Source organism: Elephas maximus, chromosome 26, assembly GCF_024166365.1.
Source record: "Elephas maximus indicus isolate mEleMax1 chromosome 26, mEleMax1 primary haplotype, whole genome shotgun sequence".
NCBI classification, from domain to species: Eukaryota; Metazoa; Chordata; class Mammalia; order Proboscidea; family Elephantidae; genus Elephas; species Elephas maximus.
This window is the reverse complement of record NC_064844.1, coordinates 24681360-24698172: the sequence shown is the minus strand read 5'-3', so window position 1 is coordinate 24698172 and position 16813 is coordinate 24681360. Positions and strand designations below refer to the sequence as shown.

The 16813-nt window shown below is 36.3% G+C and overlaps 1 protein-coding gene across 2 annotated transcripts in view; it reads right to left on the bottom strand.

The window, feature by feature from the left end:
- SOS1 (SOS Ras/Rac guanine nucleotide exchange factor 1) overlaps positions 1-16813 on the bottom strand; it is a 157016-nt gene that overhangs the window by 84690 nt on the left and 55513 nt on the right. For both annotated transcript variants that reach the window (XM_049870289.1, XM_049870290.1), the window contains exons 2-5: positions 14939-15064; positions 5375-5506; positions 3001-3165; positions 805-1014 (exon numbers count right to left, since the gene is read on the bottom strand). In XM_049870289.1, coding sequence (XP_049726246.1) covers positions 805-1014; positions 3001-3165; positions 5375-5506; positions 14939-15064 — 633 coding nt within the window. The remainder of the gene's footprint in view (positions 1-804; positions 1015-3000; positions 3166-5374; positions 5507-14938; positions 15065-16813) is intronic.

The following is a 16813-nucleotide window of genomic DNA, read 5'->3' as shown; positions in this document are numbered from 1 at the left end:
GAGGGCGAGAATTATTTCTTAGTTATCTTTGAATCCCCATTGCCAAGCATGGTGCCGTACAATATAGCTGGCACTGATGAAATGTCCGTTGAGTGACTCAAATGAGTTAAAACAAATTAAAATACCTTCTACCTATACAAGAGATTTTATCCTTTTTTTTTTAATTTCTATTGTGCTTTAAGTGAAAGTTTACAAATCAAGTCAGTCTCTCACACAAAAACTTATACATACCTTGCTACACACTCCCAACTGCTCTCCCCCTAACGAGACAGCCTGCTCCCTCCCTCCACTCTCCCTTTCCATGTCCATTTCACCAGCTTCTAACCCCCTCTACCCTCTCATCTCCCCTCCAGACAGGAGATGCCAACATAGTCTCTGGAGATGCCAACATAGTCTCAAGTGTCCACCTGATCCAAGAAGCTCACTCCTTACCAGCATCCCTCTCCATCCCATTGTCCAGTCCAATTCCTGTCTGAAAAGTTGGCTTTGGGAATGGTTCCTGTCCTGGGCCAACACAGACTTTATTCTTTAGAATAAATAAATACATCTTCTAAATTATTTAGAAGATTCTGTGAATTCATTTTCAATTACACCATCAGTCTAGTTTAGATTCTGTCTTTTAATTTTTGATGTTTAATTTTATGAGACTGTTATAGCACTTCATTTGTTATCATAATCAGTATAAATCAAGTCCCATCCACAATTAAAAAAAAAATTAACCATGAATTATACAAATTCAAATTTGAAGTGGTCATGCAAATTTTAACAACAGGCAGTGATATACGTGTATACAATGATACTTACATTAGTTGAAAACAATTTTGAATTGGAGACAAAAGGCTCTCTAAAAACTTTTATAATTAGATTTAGCTCCCTTATATATTGTCGAATTTCTGCCATAAATGCTTTTACCAAATCATAATAAGTTTGCTCTCCTGAAGTGGAAGGTTCTTCATCAGTTAAAGATAATACATTTATATCTTCTACATCTTGATGAAACATATCCATCAATACCTGTATAGTCAGAGATATAAAAAATAATAATAAAATATGAACCTACACTCAAATTTGAAGTTAAATGTTCAAAGGAGTTCTCCGAATACAGTTCTTAAATGATAAAAAAAAAAGGCAGACATAATTCAACTGATTATAAATTAATCTTATTAGTTCAAAGTTTATTTTTAATTTAAAATTATATTTTGCCATATATAAGCAATGAAAACTGAAAGAGACAATATGTAATCTCAAATTAAAAGGATTAGTTTTAAAGTTATGAAGTTTCAGACTGTTTTGTAGTTCCATGAAATAACTGTGTGCTAGTATCATTTCCGAAAGCTCACAGAATATCTACCCTTGGGTATATGGCTCCCATCCCCTCTACACCTTCTCCAGAGCAGAATTCTACTTCTGATATCACAAACTGCCTCCTCCAAGTCTTTAACCTATTACTTCTAATTTGTCCCCAACTCCTGTGTTAGATTCCTCAGTTTTCTCTGTTCCATTCCCTTCCCATTATCACCTTACTCTACAGCCTCACCCCCTTATATGTGAATAATTCTTATAGTTTTTTAGTTGGCCTCTTTGTCTACATTTGTTGGGAGTGGATCAAAACAAGTCCTGTTTTCTCTAAGAAGTCTCCTATTACTCTTGCTGAAACTCATCCTTTTCCCACTGTGAACTTTTCTAACATCATTATCCCTATAACTTAATAAAATACTGTAGTATTTTATCTTACACTACTTTCTGCCCATTTCATGTCTATAAATATCCTTTTATCAACTCTGGAGCCTTGTCTTACACTTCTCTTGCATCTCCTCCCCATGTGAGCCCACAGTAGGTACTCAAAAATAATTTTTCCTGATTCATTTAAAAATAATCTTATTTTAACCATCAATAACTTGTATTTATTTTTAAATAATTATTATTTTTAAATGAAATACGGATTTATTTTTTAAAAAATCAAAACATTTCAAACTCTTCTTCTTGCTACTCCTCTCCCCCTACACACAGTTTCTCTAAAACAAAATTCTACATCTGGTATCACAAACTGCAGCATCAAGTTCTCAATCAATACTAGTATCTGTCTATCTGTCTCACTCTCTCTGTCCTATTACTTCTAATTTGTCCTTAAATCCTGCCTTTGGTTCCTCAGTTTCCTTGGCTCCACACCCTTGGTGATTTTGACTGTATATGTTCACATTTTGCAAAAAAACAAACACTAAAGCATAATTAAATGGATTCAGTAATCAGAGGGAATATTCCAATTAGTAAGAGTATTGTGAGAAGAAAATGGAATGAAATGCTTCATCACAAAATGTTTTCCTTTCTGTAAATTATTGTAACCTGAAAACACTGAGGCAGAGCAGTGCAACGCCTAAGACCTTCAGACTCAGGCAGATACGGAGATCGCGTTTAGGCTTTGAAACTTCTCAAAAAATTCTGGACAAATTTCTTAATTTCTCTGAGTTTCAGTTTCCTTTTTATAAAATATAGGTAAGAGCACTTACTTTAGAGGAGTACTGTGAGGACCAAATGAGGTAAGTCACACACACATTTAACTTTCAACAAACGTTTGCTCTCAATATTACTACAGTAAAACCATGTAAGAAGTATCTAGAGAAATCTAAGAATTGAAATGAAACTCCCAAGAGTTTAGCATTTTTACATTTTAAAAAATTGTTTTCAAGTAAATTCATAACCTTCTAAATCATTTAATCCAAAAAAATTTTAAGAAATTTACTATTAAGAGATTATTACTAATATTAACCCCAAGTACAACAACACTAAGAGAAAAATTACATGACATGTTTAAAAACATTTTAATGCTATCTAATATCCTGTATGTCTATAAGATGGCATCTTGAGTACTTGCTATTAAAGTACTGGAAATATCTCTTAACACATACTATATAATTTTATCCTGCCTGAATAGTATGTTACATTTCAGTAAGTCACAAATAAAAATTTAAGAACAAAACATATAGAAGCTCAGTCTCCTACCTTATCGGCACACATTGCCACTTTAATATCTTGTTTTGTAATTTCATAGTGCCGTATATTTCGTACATAATTCCCCGCCAGCTTTAAAATGTCTGCAGAAATGTATTCTAATACTGCTACTATGTAAACAGAAACTTGGTGGTCAATTTTATAACCTAGGACTTCCTGCAAAATTAAAAGAAAAACATGTCTAAACATGACATACTATAAATTTAACACACTGGTTAAAAAATAAAAAACATGTATGCTGTTCAGCTTAACTTTCACTGAGGCCTATAATTATCAACAATTAATTTTAAGTGGTTCAACTATGAATAACATATATATTGGTACTTGCACATGTTAAGTTTAAAAAAAGGTAAGTTAAAATTACCTTTGCTCATGTATCATACTTGGTAAGTACATATTGCTAAATAAATCCCTCACCTAGGAAGAAAGGGTAAAATGGAAGGCCAAATTTGGGGTAGGGGTGCAAATGCTCTTTATTCCCTAATCCAGATAAAAGAGTTTTTTCTTTTATTTAGAACAACAGTTAATACATTATTTCTAGCTAAGAATATCTACTAGCCTTACACCTCTATCCTTCCTGAAGGAACCTGGGCTTCCCCTAAGCCCTAGTGGTACAAACCTTGGTGGGAAAAAAATTTCAGGCTGTGTCCTAGTGAACAATGGTAGTTATTAAGAGTACTTTATACAGTTATATAATTACACTTCAAAGAAAGTAGGAACTTTTGTGGGGTTGACTAGTTTCTATGGGAAAACAAACACCATTTTCTAAACAATCCAATTAGGAAAAAATTCTTGTGAAATAAGAAGTATACTCAATGTTGGGGCAAGATGCATTTTCCTTTTAGGATATGTAAAAACTAATAAATATATAGTGATAAGAATGTATTAATTAATTGAAACCACACCCAAAATCAGATAAAATTCAAAATTTAGGGTCATTAATACAGCATGCAAATAAATCAATTTTTTAATGCTCTTAGAATATAATTAAATGCATGGCTAATGAGACTCATGAGAACAGAATTATAAAGAAGTATGCCATTAGTAATAATTTAGCAATTTTCCATAATTTGCACTTATTTTCTCAGACCAGTCAGTAAGACATAGGCAGCTATTTCTATTTAAACAACCCCAGTGGAAAGCCTAGCTTCTCAACAGCCTTAAAAGCCATCCAAGTGGTTCGCTCTAAATGTTGGACAAGATCAAGCAGACACTGAGACTCCTAACACTGTCATTTAGGAGCCCGGTAAACCTGTGCAAGTTACTTCCGTCAGCCTCTGTTACCTCAGGTACAAACTGAGGATAATAATAATAACTTTGTTGAGTAATAAACTTACGGACAATTTATATAAGTATTAGCAGTTTGCTTATATCCTAATCACTACAAAACTACTGCTATCTAAAAGTATTATTATGGTTTCATTATTACAGTGAAACCTGTAAGAGCTGGAACTTGACAGGACTGCCTCTTTTTCCAGGTCTCGCAGGTTTGGTGCCTTTGAGAGGGTACAGTCTTACCACTTTTCTATCATCACTCTCTATTAGTGGGAATTGTTTGAGTTTTTCATCTCTGACAGGTTTCCGTCTTACACTGGTTCAGGCTTTTGCAGGCTCCACTGTATAATAATTTACCTATATTTTTGATGAAAGAATCAATAAACGGTTTGCTCACTGTATTAAACAAAGTAGAAATAACATTATTAGCGTTGCTAGCAGTTATTCTATTTGTTCTGGAGAGACTGAATTGACTGACTCATTTAAAGGATAAGTAGGACTAGATAATGTAGGTAATCCTCAGAGAAATTTTTGTCCAACCAAAGATTGCACATTGCCCTATGGCAGTCTCACAGAGGTCCCTACACAAAATATTAGTGTCTGAAGGATTTATAGGGACACCTGGGTCTAACCACAAGAGTCTCTATGAACACCTGAGATTAATAAAATCCATAATAACAACTTTCCGCAATCCTTTCAATTTGCTTCATTATTACTGTTGGTATGAAATTACTTTAGAACATGTTGCCCACTTTATACTTTTCTATTGTCATAGCAGGAGCCCTGGTGGTACAGTGGTTAAGAGCTCGGCTACTAGCAAAAGGTCAGCAGTTCAAATCCACCAGATGCTCCTTAGAAACCCTATGAGGCAGTTCTGTTCCATCCTACAGGATCGCTATGAGTTGGAACTGACTCAACAGCACCTTACAACAACATTGTCATAGCATTCCTCCCCCCCATGTGAATTTCTGAAAAAATTGAATTTCACTCCTCAGTTGACTCTATTATCCATGAAATATATTCTTAGCGTTTGAAAATAGTGGGTTTTATTTTGCTCTTAAAAGGCAAGAAGGCAGTATTTCAGCATTACCTTTAATAAAGGATGAATTTTTTCTACTGGGAGAGATAAAGGGTTTCTTCGCTTCCTCTTTTCAATAGCCGACTGGGCATCAGCTATTGCCCACTTATCAATTGGATGAGGGAAACTTTTCTGAACACGTTCCTTGGAAAATAGGAAAATAACAACTAAGCAACATATATATTAAATAATGTCCATTACTTGCAATTTACTTTTAAAACCAAAGAATACCAAAAGCAGAGCTTTTCACATGTGCTATAATTTACATTTAAGCTACTGGAATAACTTTAAACGGCAGTGTATTCGTTTTTTAATTAGGCAATCAGGAGACTAAACATTCCTTGTATTGTCTAGGAAGGCAAATCACATCCTGAATTTCAATTTCACTGTAATAAAGCTAATGACAAGAGTGAATAAGAGAAGTAATTTTAAAACATTACTTGATCTAAGCTCGAGAAGCAGAAAACCTAAATCCAGTTCTCATTTGTCCTTACTTTCAATACCGATTACAAGCTCAAGTAATATTTTGCAATTGAAACCTCTAAGATTTTTTATTTTTGTTTTTCCATCATGCAATGGTACGTGACTTCAAAACTATCTGCAAATCATGAAAATCAATGCTTTACATTGGTAACAGCAATTTTAATGCACTGCAGCTTGTCATTAGAGTTAAAATAGGTCATCAATTTTGAACAAAATACTTAATTTGCAGCAGTTACTCTATCAAAATTTCTAATGAAAGTGGAAAAATTCATGTTAATGCAGCAGCTGAACTTCCTTAATTTTAATAAACTAATGTAACTCACCTCAAACAAAAGGTACTTCCACCTTTTTAAGTTTTTAAAATCCACCTGCAGCATAATTTAACCCAGTAGAGGTCGCTATTAAATAACTAATTTTTTAATTGATGGCTATTCAACTTTTTTTTTTTTTTTTAGCTGAGTCCCTGGGTGGCGCAAGCAGTTAATGTGACGGGCAGCTAACGACTGGGTTAGAATTCCCAGCACACTCAGAGGCACCTTGGAAGAAAGGCCTGGTGATCTTCCAAAAACGCAGCCACTGAAAACCCGTGCGGTACCGTCTTACCCTGACACACACAGGGTCGCCGTTAGTTGGACCTGACTCCACAGCAACGGGTTTATGTAAAAACTACTAGATAAAATTAAACATCATCCCTGATCATAAATCTGAATAAAAGTTTTGTCAGATGCTATTAAAATGGTAAATAAGAGATTACAGTGTGATAATCTGGGGGGAAAAAGGAATACACTGATTCCAGGTACACGTTATGAACAAATTTATAAATTGAGAATAGTTTTAACTCATTCAATTTTATTTTTTAAAAATTCTCTTCTTCCATGTTCAAGGCTAAATCCACTGCCAAATCAAAGAAGTGAGCATTTTAATTAATGGTATTAGAGGTGTGCTGAAAGACATTATAGTTAAAAACGGAATTTACATACTTTCTCAAACACCTTGTTGAAAAGCTACTTGCCAGGACACTGCCCTCACGTAATTAGGGCAATACAAAGGTCCAGAACGTTAGGAAAGCTTGGCAAGGTAGAAAAGGATAAGAGTGGAAAGGAACATCTGAAATGAAACTTCGTTTCCTTCTGCCAAATCAATTTTTAACCCACGGTTAACTGAGTGGGTGTAACCATGGGACAAACCTATGGTCCTGTGACTTTCTAACTTTTTCTGACCTTAACTTATAGTAAGAAGTAATAAATTCTCAATACATTTTACATTATACCCTTATACACCTACACACACTAAAGTTTCATAAAACAAAACCTGCCCTCACTATGTGCGGTACACTGATACTTCATACTCTATTTCATTAAAAACAAAGTGGTTGGGCAATGTACTAAACTGATGCCATGAACTTACTTATGACCTGGAGTCTGAAATCACTAGTGTATACTGGAGATAGAAAAGCAGCAGAAGAGGAAGGAAATAGAATTCAATCTGACAATTCTAAGTAGATTTAACTTATATCTTTGGAAAAAAAGCGATTAGCAATGGTTGAATTACAGGGGCAAGCTGTAGGCCAAGGCTGAGACTGGGGGAAAAAGAAAATAAAATAGCAATCCCTATCCATTTCAATTTTACCCATCCCATTCCAAATTTATCCACTGTTTTGAGAAAGAAAAGAAGGGGAAAGAAAATCTAGAATGATAAAAGAAAAGGCAAGAAAGGGAAAATAACAATGATAATAATAATTTTAACTTTGTTATTAGTGGATTAAGGGACTCAAATTACTAAATATATATCTAGGAGGTGAGACCAGGGGTTCACTTGTATGAAAAAAGATTGGTGTGGTGCCTCAAATGTGGAAAAGCCACACTGACTTACTTTATCTCTTATAATGGTAAATTTAATTACAATTTTATAGCCAAATAAAATTTGTTGTCATAATTATTCTTATATTTTTTTAAAAGAAACCTAAGGAGGAACCGGATACCCTGGTGATATAGTCGTTAAGAGCTATGGCTGCTAACCAGAAGGTTGGCAGTTCGAATCCACCTAGCACTCCTTGGAAACCCTATGGGGCAGCTCTACCCTGTCCTATAGGGTCGCTATGAGTCGGAATGGACTCCACAGCAAAGGGTTTGGAAAGGCAGAACCATCAGTGAAAGATTCATGAATTAGAATTATGCTACTTTCAAGATTAATAATTTCATTTGTTTTAAATAAGAAACTATCTTGATTAATACCTAGTGGTTTTTGGAAAAAAAAACAAGATATGGAGCTAAGGTTTGAGATTCAACTTTGCCTCTCACTAGGAGAGCCCCGTCTTTTCCTTTTACATAATAAGGGGGTTTAAGCAGATGATCTTGAAGGTCAGTTCTAACAGGAATGTTCTGGGACCTATAAAGACTTCTATGCTTGCACTTCAGCGCAAAAATTCAGCCCCACACAGACTTCTGAAGTCCTGTTAGTAGTAAGCAATAAGGCTTACAATGTGTAGAAGAAATTTTTTTGTGCTAAGAAAGTTAGAAAATCTGTAGACATTCTTGGGAAATCTAAGTGTTAATGAACATTAAAAATCATAAGGATTCGTCAGTATGCCAAGAAAAAGGAAAAAAAGTTTAAAAAATGAATAGAAAAGGTGGATTTTTTAAATTTTAGGATAAGATGACTCTGATTTAAAAACAAAAAAAAAAAAGCTAAGAGTCCAAGAAAACTTGGTGCTCCTCCATCTGAGTTAACTGGAGAGAAGAAAAATGTATCTGTGTCCTAAGAACCCAAGGGCCACAGAGGAAAACTGGAAAGACATAACAAGTGGAAATCAGTCTAGACTTTCAGACAGAAAAAAAGAAAAAGCACAATTATGAAAGGACAAGACCTAAGAAGTTAAATAAGGTGTATACTTTGTCAGGGCATATCACAGAAAAAAATACTACTAGTTAACGTACTTTCTAAAGAGGCCCAAGGACAAATTAATAGCTCACTAGAAATCCTGCAGCTACATGGTAGCAGTAACATTATTTCTTCCCTCTTTTTTTCTAGGAGATTATACAGAAAATGACGCCTATTACAAGAGAGGGAGAAACAAACCTGATTGGAGAAGTTTTGATATATTATTTTTTGAAAACTTGAACTAATTTGAATCATCAGGGCCAAAGCAACATACTCCCCCTCTGCATCCTAGAGCGTTATATACACTGCCTTACTCATCTGGAACACTGCCCAAGAGAGTAAAACAAAAAGAAAAAACCCTGGAGTCAAATCCAACTCATAGTGACCCTATAGGACAGAGCAGAACTGCCCACAGGATTTCCAAGGCTGTAATTTTTACAGGAAGCCCTGATAACACAGTGGTAAAGGGCTCGGCGGCTAACCAAAAGGTCAGCAGTTCAAATCCACCATTCAGCCTGCTGCTCCTTGGAAACCCTATGGGGCAGTTCTACTCTGTCCCACAGGGTTGCTATGAGTTGGAATTGACTTGACAGCGACAGGTTTGGATTTTTTTTTTGCAAGCTTTATAGAAGCTGACTGCCATATCTTTCTTCTTCTGAGTGGTTGGTGGGTCTGTGCTGCCAATCTTTCAGTTAGCAGCCAAGCACTTAACCACTGCACCACCAGGGCTTCTGACAGATAGCAAGCACTCAAACATTGGTCACATGGATTAGTGAATATTGGCAATGTCAATAAAACAAAATCTCCTTCATTTGAACTATGATAGTTCACAACTTGTGATGATCTGTAGCGTGTCATCAAAACTTTTAAATTAGCAGAAGTGAGATTATAGACATATGTGCAATTCATCTATTTTCAAGCAGTCTTGAAGCATTTATTTTCCTAAAACTGTAAGACAACAAGAAACCACTCTTATTTTTCCATTAAAGTTAAATCTTCTAGGGGACTTAACATTAAACAATAACTGCCACCCTACTTTGAATGGTATCTATACTTCAAAGTAATTAAAAGGCATTCTTTAGACAGATTTTAAAATTCAAATATTGCATTAATTCAGACTGATCTATTTTTTAAAGTACATTTTTCTCACAGGTATCTCAAAAATTTTGATGAATCTCTCACCTCAAAATGTATTTGAAGGGGTAAATTCAAGGCCCTTATTATTATTAATTCTCTAAATGTATAATATTGAATCTTAATGAAATATTAAAATAAAACTGAAATATTGAATCCTAATGAAAGCAGCAAACAGGAAGTTACTTGGTCATAAAAGAATCTAAGACACCATTATATTCATCTAAACATTTCCACATCTCCATATCCTTATCTGAATATTCTCCCAGGTATTTTTTTTTTTTTTTTATGGTACGGGAAGAAGGGTATTTGACTATTGATTGGAAAAGATCTAGGTTCTTTTCTGGCTACCTTATCATTCTGAGAGTCAACTTTCTAATATACAAAATAAGGAGAATAACAGCTACCCCACAGCATTGTTATAAGTACGTAAAAGTGTATATAACAGTACTTTGAAATTACAAAGTTCTGTGGGGTGGAGCCCAGGTGGCACAGTGCTTAAAAGGTCAGCAGTTCAAATCCACCAGCCACTCCTTGGAAACCATAATGGGGCAGTTCTACTGTGTGCTATAGGGTTGCTGTGAGTCATTGGAACTGACTCAACAATAATGGGTTTGGGTTTTTTGTTTCTTTGTTTTATGGGGTGGTGCAAATGGTCAAGGTGCTCGGCTACTAACTGAAAGATTGGCAGTTCAAATCCACCCAGAGGCACCTTGAAAGAAAGACCCGGCAATCTACTTTCTAAAGGTCATAGCCATTGAAAACCCTATGCACAGTTCTACTCTGAAACACATACAGGGTTGCCATTGGTAAGAATCAACTCAATGGCAACTTTTTTTTTTTTTTAATTAAACAACTGATTGCTATTTCTATTACTGTCATATAGTTTGTTCCCCAAAAAATCCATCCCCAGCCCCAAAGTGAGCTCTTTGGAATCTTGTATGGCTACATATACTTTTAAGAGCTCAAATTAACTACTTAAAAATAACAAGACAGGGCATAGGCTAAAAACCTTAAATATCTGAGGTCTCTTCTACGTAAGTAATAAAAAGCTATGAAATATCCTCTATTATCTAGGGTCTTGAATATGTAGATTGATTAAATCTATGCAAGTGGAGGACTGAGAGATTCATTATTTTTGAGAATTCAAGGAGATCTTCAATATTAGGAAATGACACATTTAGTTTCTGTATTAACTTAAAAAAGGAAATTAGATTAACATGTGTATAGTATAAAAAATCTGGAAAGAGCTGAATTTGAGTTTCTAGTGTTAACAAACTAACAAGTTCCTGGAATGTACCAACATCAGAATGATAATAAGACAAGACCTGTAACCCCATTCTAATACACTAGGCACAGGGTTGGATGTTGCATTTTATAAATATTCTGGGGAAACCCAACTGGGATCCAAAACAACACCTGGAATTAGTGGGAAGGAGAGTCATCCAACCAGTTCTACTCAAAATATAATCTGTGACTCCCATGGTAATAGATGCTTAAAGGAAAGTACAAATAAAAGACATTTGGTCCTATAATTCAATGGGAAAATGAGGTAAAATGGTAAGAAATCTACTTTGAATTACTTAAGGAATCAAATCAAATTACTATTTCATGGTACACAATCTTTTCTATACACACAACTCTGTAATTCAATGTTCCTTTGCCTCAACTGAAATCTGAATCTCCTCTGAAAACTTCTAAGGCACTGTTCCTTGTCCCACAGCCCAGGTGAAGGTAGATTTAGTATCACTCTTAAAGCCATTTCTGGAACATAACTCTTCCATTCTCATGTAAAGTCCTGTCATCATCCTTTTCAACTTTATTATCTACATTAAAGACACACAGAATACCCTGGTCTTTTAATTCCTTGAACATCTCATCTTGAGGACCATCAATTCTAGTCAAGCCACCACCACACGGCCACATCTTGCTTTGTAACTGTGTTACTGACGAAATCTTAAATTTAAACAACAGAATAGATCCCAATCTATTCTATTTTTCTCACTCAGGTACTCTAATTTAACCATTTCTCCAACCTTATCAGGAACTCCAATACCCTGTTCCATGTTTTTCCAATCTACCTGCTCTCTTCTACAAGGTAACATAAAATCAGTGAAAACCAAAAAAACCAATCCCACTGCCGTCGAGTCGATTCCGACTCATAGCAACCCTATAGGACAGAGTAGAACTGCCCTGTAGGGTTTCCAAAGAGCACCTGGTGGATTTGAACTGCCGACCTCTTGGTTAGCAGCCATAACACTTAACCACTATGCCACCAGGGTCTCCAGTTCAGTGAAAGGCATGCTCAAAAACCTAGACTTTCTGGTTCTATTTATTTTATTTTTAATATTTCATTGTGTTTTCAGTGAAGGTTTACACAGCAGTTTAGGTTCCCAGCCAACAATTCCTATACAAGTTGTTCAGTGACACTGGTTACATTCTTCACGGTACATGAACACTCTCATTATTTTCATTCTGGTTGTTCCATTTCCATTAATCTAGTTTCCCTGCCCCATTACCTTCTCATGTTCATTTAAATTAATTCTTGACCATTTGGTCTCACATAGGCGATTTTTTAAAGGAACACACTACTTACTGGTAATATTTTTTTTCTAGATTCTAATAATTTTTTTTCCTCACTCAAATATGTATATACAAATTGTGTTGTGACATTGATTACAGTCCCTGCAATGTGTCAGCACCCTTCCCCTTTCTACCCCAGCTTCCCCGTGTCCATTCATCCCATTTTTCTGTCCCTTCCTGCCTTACCTTGCTTTTGGGCACGAGTTACCATTTGGTTTCCTGTATTGGACTGAACTAAGGAGCATGTTCCTCACACATCTTACTAATCTTGGTCTGAATAGTGCGCTTTGGGAGTGGCTTCAGTTCTGAGTTAGCAGGGTGTCTGGGGCCATTAGTCTCAGGGGTTTCTACAAATCTCTATCAGATGAACAAGTCTGGTCTTTTTTTATGAATTTGAATTTTGCTCTACATTTTTCTCCCGATCTGACCGGGACTCTCTATTGTGATCCCTGTCAGAGTGGTGGGTGGTGGTAACCGACACCATCTAGTTCTTCTAGGCTCAGACTGGTGGAGGCTATGGTTCATGCGGTCCTTCAGTCTTTTGGGCTGATGTTTTCCTTGTGTCTTTGGTTTTCTTCATTATCCTTTGGTCCAGACAGGATGGGACCAACAGATGTATCTTAGATGGCTGCTCACAAGCTTTTAAGACCCCTGATGCTACTCACCAAAGTAGGATGTAAAACCTTTTCTTTATGAACTATGTTATGCAAATTGACCTCTATGTCCCCCGAGACTATGGTTCCCAGCAACTTGGTCCTTCAAGGTGTTTGGATGTGTCTAGCAAGCTTCTGGAAACCCGGGTGGCGTAGCGGTTAAGTGCTACGGCTGCTAACCAAAGAGTCAGTAGTTCGAATCTGCCAGGCGCTCCTTGGAAACTCTATGGGGCAGTTCTACTCTGTCCTATAGGGTCATTATGAGTCGAAATCGACTCGATGGCACTGGTTTTTTTTTTAGCAAGCTTCTATGACTTTCCCTTGGCCAAGCTGTGCTGACTTCCCCTATATTGTGTGTTGTCTTTCTCTTTACTTGTCCACTATCTAGTTAGTGGTTTTCTCTCCCTACTCCCCCCTGCCTTAACCATCAAAGATCTTTTATTTGTAGCTTCACTACTGATTAGCTGTGACCTTGGGCAAGTTATTTAATCTCTTTGTGCTTCAGTTTCCACATTCATTCAGCAAATATTTCCCAAGTGCCTTCTATGTGCCAGACATTGTCATAGGTATTGGAGATTCATCAATGAACGAGACAAAATGCCTACAGCTTACACTCTAGCAAGAGAGAAAACAGCACCATCTTCATGGGGTATTGTGATGTTTAAATGAAATACACAACATGGAAGTGTTCATACTATATCAAGCAGTCAAATATTGGCAGTTATTACATTTCACTTTGTTTTCCCTACACAATTTAGATTCCCTGGTGCTTTTTTAAACAAGTTCCTCATTGGATATGCCTATATGTCAATCCTTCAGCCCTCAGGGATCTGGGCAGGACCTGAGGTAGCTAGAGATACTTCCATCCTAGTCACTGGATGCCATAAAAATGTTATTACATTCTATGTGTTCTAAGAAGGGTTATGAAGCATTGCCAGTATCAGTTTGCACAATTTCCTTGCCCTGCTGTCTTGACATTATATATCCATGGTGGACATCATTCTTGGATCAACCCAATCATCTTTTTTGTGCCCACACCTAAGCACTGCAAAAGAAAAAAGTCATACAAACCCAAAGATTTGTACCATTATATACTCAAGGTCACTGAAGTCAAATGTCCCTTCATCAGTGTCAGAAAACTCCTTTAATGCTAGCTCGCTCTCATTTTCTGTTAATTCCTTCTTCAAGCTTTCCTCCTTCTCCTCTCAAATTTTTGACTCTTTCAGATCTCAGCTTAGATGTCTCTTCCTTTGAGAAACTATCCCTATACCCCCAAGCCTATGTTACTTGTCTCTTTTATGGTTTCCCACATACCCTGCACTTGTAGTATATACACTGTGTTATTGCCTATACATCTGTCTGTATCTCCACTGAACAACAAGCTCTAAAATGGTAAGGGCCATGTCAACTTCATAAGAGATTTCAGAACATCCTTTTTAAGATTTTGAGACATTTTCTTCCCTTCCAACTAATGGAAGGGAGTTCACTTAAATGCACGTAAAATATCAACTATAATGTTTTTGGAAGGCTACCTGGCTTTAAAATACAAAAGAAACATCTGGACATATTCTACCCTTAAATGTATGAGTACATTATTCTAGCATCAAGAAGTAGTGTTTAGAGGCCAACTAAAGTTAATTTTAGATTAAAACCAAAATATGGAATAGTTTAACAGCTAAAACATATACCCAATATGAAATTAAAATAAATCCAGTCTTCATTTTCCTAACGCTATACATATTCTGTGGAATTGAAAAGCAAGCTCTTTTCCCTTTCACAGACATTACAACAAGCACACAGATTAGACAGATACAAAATAAACATAATGCAGAATTTATCATACCTCTACATCTAGAACACTTCGGGGCTGAGCCTGGCACAGCATATTCAATAACTGCAAAATTAATTCTTCAACATACTGAAGAGCATCATCATTAGACTCAAGTGCTGGATGAACTTGCCCTTGGACCTATAAACAAAAGACAAAGTAATGAAAATGTGGGCTTATTTTACCTCAATTAAACAAAAATTTTTTAAATGTGGGTTTGTACTCAAGAACACGGTGTGGCCTGCAAATACAGGTTTACAAGTTATTGACTCAGAAGCCAGGAATTTCCAACCTTTTTTCCCAGTCACATGTACCATACCTGTTAATAACAGATACCTAACTGCATTTTCTCAGTATTTTATTTTCTTAAACCACTGTTATCCTCAAGTGGGGGAATCGGGAGAGGGAGTGAGAGGCTGAGATGGGAATAAAAAAAGTCATTTACATGGTTTTCGCTAGGAACCAGTAGCAGAACATTTGTTCAACATATTGCTTGGGGAAAAAATGATCTCCTATGGAGGTCTCTGTTCTTTGTTTAACTCTGTTTTTCCTAATAAATGATAAAATCCAAGAGAGACATGTCTCATCTTGTTCATCTGATACCGTGCAGGGCACAGAGTACAAGCGTGATAAATATTCGTCAAATACAAAGTCGTCCTATATCAAAGGACACGAAATGGGCATTTTGAGAATTTGTGATTTTTTTATCTACACTTTAGGAAGATAGCTTGGTGGTCACTCGTCAGTAACTCCTGATAATATTTCCTTTTCTTCTCCTTGACCATTTCTCTGGAGGTGTCTCAGGCCACTGGCCTTTGCAAAACCTGTGTTTTAATAGCCAGTATAATTGTCTTTACCTGCACGCCTTTTTTGCATGCCTTTATCATTCATTATAGGTTAAAACTATTCCCCACTAAATAAATCGCAGAAAGAGCAGCTCCAGGTGATAAGCAATACATGTTTCAAAACACGCTCAACTCTCAAAGGGTGGCCCAGCGCTCACTGGATGACCGTGCATAGTGCTCCCCATTCCATGTGTCTGCCCTACTACGCTCCATTAGCTGCCGGGACGCCAGGGCCTCCGTGCAGGGCGAAATTTCTATGAACAGTGTACTATATAATGAAATTTTGAAAAGTACTTACATACACTTTTTAAAGGAAAATATTTTAGAGGCAAATAGAACTGTACCAATTCAGAGCTGTGTGAGGAGATACTACATAAAGCGCGGGTTTTTAAACAATTTATAATTTTGCAGGTGAAAAGACTGAGCCTCAGAAGTCTTATTTAAATCATTTGTCAAGTACTTTTGATCATATTTGATGTAGCAGTTACCAACCTGAGTGTAATTTATCCGTTTACAAATCTCTTCACCTGATTAGCTGACTGAATGGTGTTACAGTTAAAATAACGGATAGAGTGTGGACTAGAACCCAGAATTAATGACTGCAAATTCAGTGCTTTCCATTCATTATGCCATCATACTCTGACTAATGCAACGTAGGTAACGGACTTTGTAAACTTACTCCTTTCTCGACACTTAGCACGATTAAACCACCTTTCTTTTTTTTACTGCAACTTGACCGAAGTTTTATTGTGCACATTGAATTGCACGCCTCCATTGGTTTAAGCTGTCTTCTCAGACACTGACCCTCTTATCTTCATGGCGCGCTGGTCTTCATCTAGCAGTGAATCCTAACACCACATTGTGGCCTGTTTCTATCTGTTCTCAGTCAAGTCACCCTTTCGTTTTTGAAACTCTCTTTTTTTAATGTCAGTGACACCATCTATTCTACTTCTTCTCCTTTTTGCTCCTTTTCCACTTCCTTGTAGAGCTCTATGTCCTCCTCCATCCCTCGAATGTGGATTCTAACCTTGTCTGTCTGCTCCCT